Source organism: Camelina sativa, chromosome 7 (genome assembly GCF_000633955.1).
Source record: "Camelina sativa cultivar DH55 chromosome 7, Cs, whole genome shotgun sequence".
In the NCBI taxonomy this organism is placed as follows: domain Eukaryota; kingdom Viridiplantae; phylum Streptophyta; class Magnoliopsida; order Brassicales; family Brassicaceae; genus Camelina; species Camelina sativa.
Window position 1 is genome coordinate 23,227,943 of NC_025691.1, and position 12,484 is coordinate 23,240,426.

At 35.3% G+C, this 12,484-nt stretch overlaps 2 protein-coding genes across 2 annotated transcripts; one reads left to right on the forward strand and one right to left on the reverse strand.

Moving 5' to 3' along the window:
• LOC104704871 (LRR receptor-like serine/threonine-protein kinase ERL2) lies at positions 1,664 to 7,895 on the reverse strand. Its single transcript, XM_010420889.1, has 9 exons — positions 7,782 to 7,895; positions 5,284 to 5,489; positions 5,172 to 5,224; positions 4,139 to 4,294; positions 3,887 to 3,961; positions 3,662 to 3,736; positions 3,424 to 3,566; positions 3,281 to 3,341; positions 1,664 to 2,112 (listed from the first exon to the last, which is right to left on the reverse strand). Exons 1-9 carry the CDS (start codon positions 7,893 to 7,895, stop codon positions 1,664 to 1,666), a joined length of 1,332 nt encoding a protein of 443 aa, XP_010419191.1.
• Positions 9,147 to 11,717, forward strand: LOC109125484. Its single transcript, XM_019227124.1, has 7 exons — positions 9,147 to 9,987; positions 10,060 to 10,217; positions 10,328 to 10,703; positions 10,782 to 11,031; positions 11,109 to 11,393; positions 11,479 to 11,584; positions 11,670 to 11,717. Exons 1-7 carry the CDS (start codon positions 9,147 to 9,149, stop codon positions 11,715 to 11,717), a joined length of 2,064 nt encoding a protein of 687 aa, XP_019082669.1.

Consider the following 12,484-nt stretch of genomic DNA (forward strand, 5'->3'; position numbering starts at 1 on the left):
TGTAATCATGGTTTATAATAATAAATATAGTGTTTAAAATAATGTTTTAAAATGTTATGCATAATTTCAATATATTTAAAAATAATTAATAAACAAATAAAACTGTATATAATTTGTATAAATACTGTATAAATATGATATTGTATAAATACATAAATATGACTATAGTCGTTAATTAGTCACTAAATTTGGTGACTATGTTACGATTAATGTTCGTAATCGTAAATTTAGTCATAGTGTAGTCGTTAAATTTAGTGACTATGTTACGACTACGCTTTACGACTCCGAACATTAGTCATAACGTAGTCGCTATTTAACGACTAATTTTATGACTATTAATTTAACGATTACGGATTTACGACTACAGCTTTTAGTCGCTATTTGGTCGTAAAACACTATTTAGCGACTAAATAGCGACTAATAATGCAGTCGCTATTTTGATGTTTTCTTGTAGTGTCTTGTACTTAGCCCTAAAGAAATTTTCAAGCTTCTACCATAATTCTTTCACTTATAGTAGTCCTAGTTATATATACACAACAACAACAACAACAACAACAAAATTAACATTCAGCTAAATAATTAATTTTCCCTAAAAAAACAAAATGCGATTCTAATGCAAAAATGTCTAACCTTTTAATAAACTTTTTGCCAAAGAAATCCAAAGAACACTCAAACGGTAACTGAAGAGTCGCTGATGTGGCTGTCTCTTTAATCAACCACGTCACGGGAAGAAGTGCCGTTACCGCCAAAAACGAAACACGTCGTTTCACATCGTTAATAGTCTTAAGCGCAATCACTAGATATCCAATCGCCAAACGCTAAAAATAATGTTGAAGCTTGTGATCTCGTCGCCGCCCTTCATCGAGGTTGGGACCATCGACTTTTTACGAAGTAGCGGAAGGAAAGGAAACCGCGGGGTAGATGATGATAGCCTTTTCCTGCCGGGGAGTTTGGTTTTTTTTTTATGTGTGTGTATTTTGGCTGAGGGGCTACTTTGTAAATAATATTTTCTTTGGTCACTAGATATTAGTTAATTTTTGAAAATGACAAAAGAGCCCATGGACTAGACAATCAATTAATTTTTGAGGGGTTACATGCAACTGCAAGTATGTTTTTTTTCTTTTTATTATTCCTGGGTTTCTCATTGTTCTACATTACTCTATATGGGTGGGTATATTGCTTCAAACTTGTATTTCTTGATCAATCGATTCCTTTTATTGCATTAGCTTCGAGCTTTTTCTTTAAATTTGTTCTCCACCAGCTAGATTTTTTTTTCCTTGATCTTGAGAGCAACATCACATTCTATTGAATCTGAATTTAGGTCTTGAATCGAAATCCTTGAGGGAGAAAAATCTGAAATGTACAATGGGAACTGGTGCTGAACGTGGGGGACTTCTCTCATTCAATGATCTGGTGGATGACTGGTACTATGGAATTGTTTCATGTGTTAACTGTAGATTATGTATTGAACCAAACAACCAAAGCAGCTCCAAGACATATTTGACGCATTACTTTTATTATACGAAGACAAAAGACAGTACAGAGGAACCAAAACATATAAGTTATGTTCTGTTTTCTGAAACAAAGCAGGAGGTTTGAGAAGAATAACAACAGATGGGAGATGGAAACAAGCACATCATAGGCACCTGCAGTGTTTTGTTTATCACAACAGTTTCCTAACCTTGTGGACGAAAACATCAACGTTGTAGAACCAAACTCTGCTCCAAGGAGAATCAAATGAGAGTGATGCGAGTAACCCAAGAAGTATTGTCACATAAGCTGCAGCAAAACTCCAGTAGAAAGATTCCATGTCGATTGTGGTGGATTCATCAGCTTCGACTCCATTGTCTGGTTCTTGAAAAATATTACCATTGCAACTTATTTTGTTTGCTTGCCCACAAAGAAAAGGATTACCCAAGTAGCTTTGCGTATCAAAGGTGTTAAACTGTCTTCCCTCTGGAATGACTCCTGATAAGTTGTTGAATGAGACATTGAAGACAACAAGGCTGCTAAGATCTGTAAGTTGTGGTGGGATCCGACCTTGTAATCTATTGAAAGAAAGATCAAGGCTTTCCACGTTCTTCAGGCCTGAAAAGCTTTTTGGTATCACATCTGATAATTTGTTGTTAGAAAGATTGAGAGATTTTAGTCAAGAAGACGTCCAAACTCTACTGGGATCTCAACCGCTGAATTCATTTTCTGATAGATCCATTCCAAACAATAGTGTGAGATTTCTACCCAAGTAGGTATCATATCTGTGTTTTGTTGCAAATTCGATTTTCAGCTGGTTGACAGTCTGGTTGACGATTTCGTATAGCTTCATAAACTGATCTTCCACAATCAGAGATTTGAAATCTATATCGGATCCTGATGGGGAAAAAAGGCCGACACCATAATTAATGTCGAAGATATCTTCTTTCATGAAACCAAATGATGTATAGCCGAGAAATGAGGGTATGGATCCTTTCAGTCTGTTGTTAGCAAGATCCAGAAGTTGGATATAACGTAGGCCACACAACTGGTGGGGAATACGACTTGTTAAATGATTACCCCGAAGAAGAAAAATACTGATGTTTTGGGGGTTGATGAACTCGGGAATATTCCCAGACAGTCTATTATTTCTCATATCAAGTATGTGGACATTCCCTAACAACGTATCTGGAATAGCCCCTGATAAATTATTTCACCAATCCAGCTTGGAATAACACCAGAGAGATTGTTGTTTGACATGTCAAGCATAAGCAATAATTTCGAGCTTTGCCAACCTTGTCCAATCTTTCCTGTAAACTGATTATTATCCATAGACAGCACAAAAATACCAGTAAAGTTAGCTGATTCTAAGAAAACCTCTCCGCTTAGTTTGTTATGTGACATCTTTAAGAATTGCAATGAATAACAACCCTCTAAGAAACTTCTGGGTAACTCTCCTTGGAAATTGTTGTGAGATATATTCAGAAATTCAATACCTTTCAAGTTACCCAAAGAAATGGCAGATTTCCTTGAAAACCATTTTTTATAGATTCATATATTGTAATTGAGGAAGTATCCACCCAATATTCTCAGGAAAGAGGTGATCAAATTCATTAAGTGACACATCGAGGAAAAGGAGATTATGATCAGATTGCGGTAGCTGAAAGCTCCTAAAAGAATTATTCTGTAGAAGCAAAATCTGAAGTTTTGTATTGTTCTCCAACAACCAAGAAGGAAACTTTCCAGCAATTTTATAGTTAGAGAGATCAACATGACGCAAATCATTCTGGTATTGGAGAAAATGAGGTACCTTCTCCAAATTGCAACTTCCCAGTGAAATAACACTCAACTGAAATTTTGACTTCCAAAAACTGTCACACTCAACGAACTTTAGTGAAGTGAAAGTTGAGCCAAGTTTTAAGACCTTAAGCTTTGAGAGGTTGGTTAACGAACCAAGTGAGAAGATGCAATCAAATTGTTCGACGAGAGATCAAGGACTCGAAGTCCAGTCAAGCTAGTTATGCATAATGGAAACTGACCGACAAGCTTGTTGCTACTGAGATCGAGCTCTTCTATATGTTTCAATTTGCACACTCCTAAGGTAATGAAATGCAAAAGTTTAATTAGTCACTTAATAAAACGTGAATCACCACAACTTTATCCAAACTTTGAGTTATTTGAGAAAACTTGCCTTGCAATTCAATTGATCCAGAAACTTCATTGCCACTTAGACTCAAAGCTTTCAGCTTCCTCATGTAACTGAACTCTGCCACAAGACAAAATCACACAAAGCTTTAGATACTAGCATGATGCTCTCATGGGTGATACATAAACTGATAAACCAATCCAAAAATGTTCGCAGCCGTATTCCCACTTCCGAAAATAAAGACAAGAATTAATTTTATGAACAACTTACCTTGTATTGGTATGGAGCCGTTAAATCTGTTTCCACTTAGGTTTAGCACTTCCAAGTTCATCAAATCTCTAAGTTCTGAAAAAAGGATTCCAACAAATATAAGAATGACGCAAATTGATTTTATGACACAAAAAGGTTATAACAATAATTTTAAATTGCATCAATATAGCAAAAGATACATCATCAAGAATGGGCCTGCAGCTATTTACCATTAGTTAGATATTTAGATTCAATAAGCATTTAGAGATATACCTTTAACAGGAAAAGAGCCATCCATGTCATTGTACCTAAGAGACAGAGTTGTGAGTGATGTAGCGGCACTAAGGAAAGGAAAGATGCTGTTGTTGAAATAATTTGAAGAGAGATTTAGAGTCTTGAGGTTTCTTAATTTCCTGAGGCTTCTATAACCTGCAAACGAGAATCTTGTTAACAATATATATGAAAATAACATAGCTCACTCTAATCAATTCAATATAATCTTCGTCTGTTGTACATGCAAGTGAAGATTATTAGAGTTGCAATCAGTGCCGTGCCCAGGTTTATCGGGGCTTCAAGCGAGTTTAACATTAGAAGTTATTTTAATATATTTTATGAAAATAAATAAATATTTAAATTCAAAATTATAATAAAATAAATATTAAAAATTCAAAGCTATAGAAATTTTTCAGAAACAAAAGAAAAAATGTAAAAAGCCTTAAACATAATCGTTTTTTTTTCTATTTCAATAAACTATTTCACCAACTTCTCTTAATCTTTCACAATTTAAGGTTTTGTTTTCATTTTTGTATATTTTTATAAATAAATATATTCAAAGGAATCATACATGGGTTGTTTAGAAAATAAAGACTCCCAAAACCATAATGATACACCATATTTTCCATAATTGAGAGTTAAAAAAAACACAAAAAAACTATATACTTTGGGGGCCTGAGCCAAATGTCTTTTTCCTAACCCATAGGCACGGCCCTGGTTGCAATGTATGGATTTTGGAAGGAAGCAATGCATGAGTGATTGGATGTAATTTCGTGGTGCATGGCATAGACTTCAATATCAGCAATCTGTAACTTTTTGATGAAGGTGAAAATCTAAGTACGTTTATTTTAAACGGTATCAACTTTCAATAAATGATACCAAAGAAATATGGTAAAGCTCATCCAGAATTCAAAACTTTTTTTTTTGGTTAATCAGCAGCCTAACTTGTCAATGCAGGGGAAAATGTATTCAAATAGAGACCAAAAGAGGTTAAAAGAAAAATAAACCCTGGGACAGACCGTGGTATATATACCTTCCACATCATCAAACAAGCTACTGAATGCAGACAGTCTAGACTTCGAACTTCTTCAAAGGGATGCAGCAAAGAAAGGTTTAGGAGAGCACTCTCTTTGAGTTTGAGGTACAGTAGGCTGATGGAAAGCTGGATAACCCGCCCGCTAGTAGCATCACACTTAAGGCCTTTCCACATGCAGCAATCGCTCTTTGTGTCATTAGCCCAAGTAGTGAGATGATCGTTGGATTCCCCGTCTTCAGAAAGTGAGATTATGTATTTCTTGAGCTCGAACAGAGCATTCCTTTCTTTCTTAATGCAGCTATTGGATCCCCATATCTGCCCCAGCAGTAACATCACCCATATCAAGTATTTTCCCAAAAACATCTACTCGTTATTGGCAAACGATTCAACAAAGCGAAAGAAGATAAAAGAGACTGTAAAAAGTCCGATTTCTAGCCTGCGAATCGTTTAGGTGGATTATATTATTTTACCAAGGTAAGTTTTTTGAAATTTCTGTTAAACTATATTAATTTCTTTGAATTTTATTTTATACGAATTTTGTATATTTTATATTTCAAAACAAAGTTTAAAACAAAATTTTGATATGTTGTATTAGATATGTATTTTTTTGTCAACAGCATACAAAATTGGCTTAAAGCCAATGAGACGGAACATCATTTATATAGGTAATAAGATGCGGTTCGGAACGAACTCGTCGTGCCAGATTATCTGTTTTACCATTCTGCGTGCGAGGAATGAAGATCAACGAGAAGAATGTGAATTCTTCTTTATCTTCCTGAATGTCTTCCAAATAAGTCGCGAACGCTGGCCACTCTGAAGGTGAAGACACCATCTTCACTATGTCGGAGCAGTCAGTATGTATTCTGATGTTATTTATGGTTATATTTAGTTATATATCATATGCTATAATTTTAAAAAGCTTAAAGAGGGGATAAATTTTTGAAAAATATTTTAGTTTAGAACATTTGAAAATAGTTTAACTTGAAACTTTTTAAACATATCATAAATGTTTAATAGATCAAAAAGTTAAAAAGTTATAAATAGTAAATACTATAATTTGATTTTTTAAACATCTGTATTTAAAATATTAGATTTTGGAAATCCGCTGATCAAATTATAGTTTATAAATAACATTAACAATCTAACATAACAAACCAAAAGACAAATGAAAACAAATGGCAAGATACTAACAAGATTTAAGTCTAAACAAAGTGATAACAACAAGTTCCAAGCAATATTAAAAGGCAAATCCAATTGATTAGGTGTGATAAAGAGATGGATTATGGATAACTTCACACAACTTCTAACAAACAATGATCCTTCGGCAATAGACACTAAACAAGATTAATTCATTTTCGTGACAATAATTCTTTTACTAATCAATCAATCATCAACTTCTTTCAAATGCAATGAAAATATAAATAAACATTAATAACAATTCTATCTAGCCACTAATCACCTTAGTCAACGATTGTCAAATAAATTATAACGCTACACTAACTCTTAAAGATTTTCAATTCATACACGTATCATAATAAATTTTAGCTCAGTTGGAAAACTGTGCACTATGTTATATATTGAGAGAACGGTTCGATGCTGTATTTTGGAAACTCCGCGTTTAGAAAGTTGAAATTGCAGTTAATGAAAAACACCTAATTAAACTCATATGCATGTAAAAAAACATGTGGATTACTCACGCTGCGCGAGTGATCATTGTCTTTACTTTGACTCGTATGATAAAAGACTCGTTTAGCGGGTGTCAAGTGTGTGTCGTATTCAGCAGCGCCTAAATCCATGGTGATCAATCCTGGTTCTCAGTATAATACATGATCCACAACATTTTAACAAAAATACTTGATACTCCAAATTGTAAAACATTATCCATCTTTTTGTTGGAAAAAGAAATAGTATATATTTGTATACAGTACACAGAAGATTGAGACCACATAAATTATATTTTGCAAAGGGGCCAATATATTATCGACTCTCTGTTCTCATGTGATAACGCTGTTTATCATACACAAACATATGGCCTTGTCGGCAGACAAGTCGAGGGTCTTTTCCATCCTCTGTAGAAAAATGGAAAAATTATCCGAGAAGAATCTTTTTGCTCAGCAACATGGAAATATCCTCTGTAGTACATGCATGATTTTATTTACACACCATTCTATGTATGAGCTTAAATATAAGCAAGGGTAATTGGCCGATTTTCTTTCAAATATGATACAAAAAGCAAACGTAAAGATCCACTACAAGAAATATGAGCTTCGGTAGCAGACCTTTGTACCACAAATTTACGAACTGCTACTAAAACTACCAAAATCGGATGCCAAGTATTTCGTAGCATTATATTAACGTTAGTATATATTTTTATTAAGCGGGAACATAAAAATCAGTATTATAGTTGGGAAGGTGTATTTTGGAGGCAAAATAATTGGGTTTTTTCCCCCAAACAAAAAAATGTCTCGATTCTAGCTATGACCAAAAATTAGCCAAAAAAAACAAAAAAAACCCAGAAAACAAAAAGCTTTTCAGATTCTCTAAATTTTTCTCAGATCTCTTATCTATATCTCAAAGTTTTTGATTCCTATCCTGAAATTTCAATACCCATTCCATGAAATCTCGATTCTCATTGGCAAGATCTCGATTTTCAGCACCAAAATCTCCCACAGTCTCTGTGTAGCTATCTCTGTTATCTCTGTCTCTCTTTCCGATATCCATCGCTTTATCTCCATCGCTCTCTATCTCTGTCGCTCTCTGTGTCTCCGTTGCTCTCTGTCTCAGTTTCTCTCTGCCTCAGTCTCTCTCCGCCTCTGTCTCTGTCTCAATAGCTCAGCCGATCTCAGTAGTTTCGAACCCAGCTGATCTCATCCACCTGAAAGGTATAAAGCATTCAATTAATGTATTTCAGTTCTTTGCTATGTACTCTGATTTAAATTTTGACCATTATATGTACTCTAATTTAAATTTCGACCGATTTAATTTTTGTCAGGTAATCACATCTCATCAGTCGGATCATCTGCATGTTTGCATCAGAACACAGAGGGTAGTTCTCACAATGAAACTGATATTTGATGCATTTGTTTACGAGTTGAATGAATTGGTTGTTTGATATTTCGTTTTAATAAACTGCTGCTGAGTGTGTGAATATGTTTGTTTGATGTTTGTTTGGTATTTGTTTGGTGGTTGTGTTATTCTTATGTGTTTGTTTTGTTTTCTTTATGGGTAAGGGCATAAAATGGTTATGAAAAAGACATGGGTTCATCTTAACAGGTATGTGAAAACGTTTTGTATAGTTGAGTTTATTGGTTTAATTGATATGTTAAAGATTTTTTAAAGTTTGTAATTCGTTTTTTTCTTTTGGTTTTTTGCTTTTATTTTACTTCATTGCAGAACCGATCCTGGTTATGAGAAAGGTGCTTGGGATTTTGTGAGGTCTGTGGCTGCAGGTTTAGGAGACAATGCAATGATTATTTGCCCGTGTATTGACTGTCGCAACGTATATCGCCACTCAGCCGCTGATGTTGTTGATCATCTTGTAACAAGGGGAATGGATTGGAGTTACAAGTCGAGGGAGGACTGGTTTCATCATGGAGAAGTGAAATCAGGGACTGAGTGTAGAAATAACAAAAGCCAGTGGAACGAAGAGATCTTAGGTTTGTTCAAAGCTGCTGAGTTTATGGATGAAGAGCTGGTTAGTCAGGGTGATTTAATTGATGCTACTGATGGGGATGATAAGGTAGAAGATGAGTTCTTAGCCAAGCTAGCTGATGCAGAAACACCACTGTATCCAGGTTGCACAAACTACAGCAAACTATCTGCGATTGTTTCACTCTTTAGGTGAAAGACTCAGAGTGGTTGGTCTAACAGAAGTTTTGATAGTCTACTTGAGACTTTAAAATAGATGCTACCCAAGGATAATGTTTGCACACATCCTTGTATGAGGTGAAGAAATTCTTCAAATCTTTTGATATGGGTTATGAGAAGATACACGCTTGTGTAAATGATTGTTGTCTATTTAGAAATCAGTACGAGGAGCTCGACAGTTTTCCTAAATGCAGTTCTTCGCGATGGAAGATTAACAAGCGAACTGGTGAGGTGAAGAAAGGTATTCCACAGAAAGTACTTAGGTACTTTCCGATAATTCCACGTCTCAAGAGGATGTTCAGGTCAGAGGACACGACGAAAGACTTACGGTGGCATTTCAGTAATAAGAGCACAAATGGAAAAATGCGTCATCCGGTAGATTCTGTGACGTGGGATCAAATGAATGAAAAGTATCTGTCATTTGCTGCAGAAGAAAGGAACATTAGGCTTGGACTCTCCACAGATGGGTTTAATCCTTTCAACATGAAAAATGTTAACTATAGTGCATGGCCTGTTTTGCTAGTCAATTACAACATGCCACCTGACAAGTGTATGAAAGAGGAGAACATCATGTTGACATTGCTGATTCCTGGACCAACTCAACCTGGAAACAATATAGATGTGTATTTCAAACCTCTTATAGAGGATCTAACCCATCTGTGGGAGAAGGGAGAGGTAACGTATGATGCATTCAGTCGCACTACATTCACCTTAAGAGCAATGCTTATGTGGACCATACAGGATTTTCCGGCACATGGAAATCTAGCAGGCTGCAAAGTTAAAGGCATAATGGGTTGTCCTGTTTGCGGGAAGCACACAGATAGTTTTTGGTTGAGTAATTGTAGAAAGCACGTGTATATGTCTCACCGGAAGTCTCTGTCACCCACCCATGTTTATAGACGTAAAAAATCATGGTTTGATGGTAAAGCTGAGCATGGAAGAAAAGGTAGGATTCTGACTGGTCACAACATTTATTAAATACTCAAAAAATACAAGAATGATTTTGGGAATGTAAAAGTAAATGGAAGAAAGAGGAAGATGCAAGATCGTGATGGATCAGCCTCTGATACTGATGATGAATCCAGTGAATCAGAAGAAGAGGAAGAACAAGTAGATGAAGAGGAGCTATCCAGATGGAAAAAGCGGTCAATCTTCTTCAAGTTAGATTATTGGAAGGTATGATTTATATATTAGGTTTGTTATTCTACTATATATTCAGATTTGCTATATTTTTGAAAATAAATGTATTTAACATTCTCTTTATTATTTGTTTTTATGTTATCTAGGAAATGCCGGTTAGGCATAACTTAGACGTGATGCACGTGGAGAGAAATGTTGCTGCTAGCCTTGTCTCTACAATGCTGCATTCTGTGAAATCAAAGGATGGTGTTAATGCTCGGAAAGATATGCAACTGCTTGGTATTCGAAAGGATTTACATCCCCAAGCACGTCGAAAAAGAACCTACCTTCCTCCAGGTCCTTGGTCTCTGTCCAAAACAGAGAAGAAAGTATTTTGTAAGCGATTATCTGACTTCAGAGGACCAGATGGCTACTGCTCAAATATTTCCAGATGTGTTAAGATAGAAGATTGTACGGTTAAGGGTCTTAAATCACATGATTATCATGTGTTGATGCAACAACTTCTTCCGGTTGCAATCAGAGGTAGGCTGAAATCTTTTAGATAGAACTCTTGTATAATTAGCTGTTAATTTTTTAATTTTCAATGTTATTTATTTACAGGTTTGTTACCTAAAGGTGTTAGGATAGCTATTGGACGCTTATGCGCTTTCTTCAACAAACTGTGTCAGCGTGTTATTGACAGAGAGGCAATTTCTGTAATGGAGCATGAAGTTGTGGAAACTATCTGCATGTTTGAGAGGTTCTTTCCTCCAAGTTTCTTTGACATAATGGTGCATTTAACAGTCCACTTAGGCAGAGAAGCTCGATTATGTGGACCAGTTCATTTTTGTTGGATGTACCCATTTGAAAGGTACAATCTAATGACTTATAAAGTTATGTCATTTACAATATACTTTACGCTTACATGTTACAGGTTTTTATCTGCAGGTACATGAAAGTTCTGAAGGACTTTATAAGAAACATGGCAAGACCAGAGGGTTGTATTGCTGAGTCATATCTCGCTGAGGAGTGCATGCGGTTCTACAGTGATTTCTTGAAAAAGACAACAAATGCTGATAAGAAAATGGAAAGAAATGTTGATTATGAGAATTGCTCTATATTGGAGGGTCGTCCTATATCAGCACCTACTTCATGTACTCTTACTGAGAATGAGAAGAACATAGCACATCTTGTTGTCATTCATAATATGGCTCTGATTGATCCTTATGTAGAGTAAGTTCTTCTACATTCTCTTTTATAATATTGTTGTATTTACATTTACTCAATGTTAACATTGTTTTTTTTTTTTCAATTTTAGCATGCATCTACAACATCTACAAGATTCTAGTGAAAGATGTAGACGTGATTCGACATTTTTGTGGAGTACACATTCTCAGAAATTTGCCTCTTGGTTAAAAGAACAGGTATGTTGACTATTTTTTGGTTTTTTTGTTGATCATCTATTATTTTACAATATAGTAAATGATACTTGACAATTTTTATAAACAGATACCTATGACTTCTAAACATGAAGATACACTTAAGTGGTTAGCATAGGGTCCTCGTCTAAGCGCAAGGTCTTACACGGGTTACATAGTCAATGGCAATCGGTTTCATACAGTCTCAGTTGATAGGCAAACTCAAAACTGTGGTGTGTTGCATGAGGCCACAACAATGTGTATAGCTAGTGCAAAAGACAATTCCCCAATAGTTGATGTTGTGTCTTAATACGGCAGAGTGGTGGATATTATACTGCTTGATTACAATGTCTTCTACATTCCTATATTCAAGTGCCAATGGGCAAATATAGGTAATGGAGTAAAGGAAGAAGAAGGATTCACACTTGTCAACCTTAACCAAAGTCAAGCTTCCTTTGCAAGAGACCCATACATACTAGCATCTCAAGCACATCAAGTTTTTTATTCAAGGGTAGATGATTCATCGAGTTAGTATGTAGCTATGAGAGGTTCTAAAAGAAGATACAGTGCAGAGGATGATGAATCTGAAGTGCAGACATTGGACCATTGCATGTGTTAGTAGACATGGATGAAGATGACCTGGTTGATGAAGCTAGGAATGCCCGAGCTGACTGTGAAGGGATTTATGTGTGAAATTATACTATATGTGACTGTTTTTTTGTATTTATGATTGTTTAAAATGTGTATTTTATGTGAATGTGATTGTTTTCTACATAAGTTTATATCTTTTTTAGTTAACAAGTGTTTTTTGTTGTTTCAGGTGAACTAAGATGGTCAATTATCAGCGAAAAAGGCGTACACAAAAAAAAAAGAAGATTGACGAGTTAACTGAGAAGCAGTTGGAAA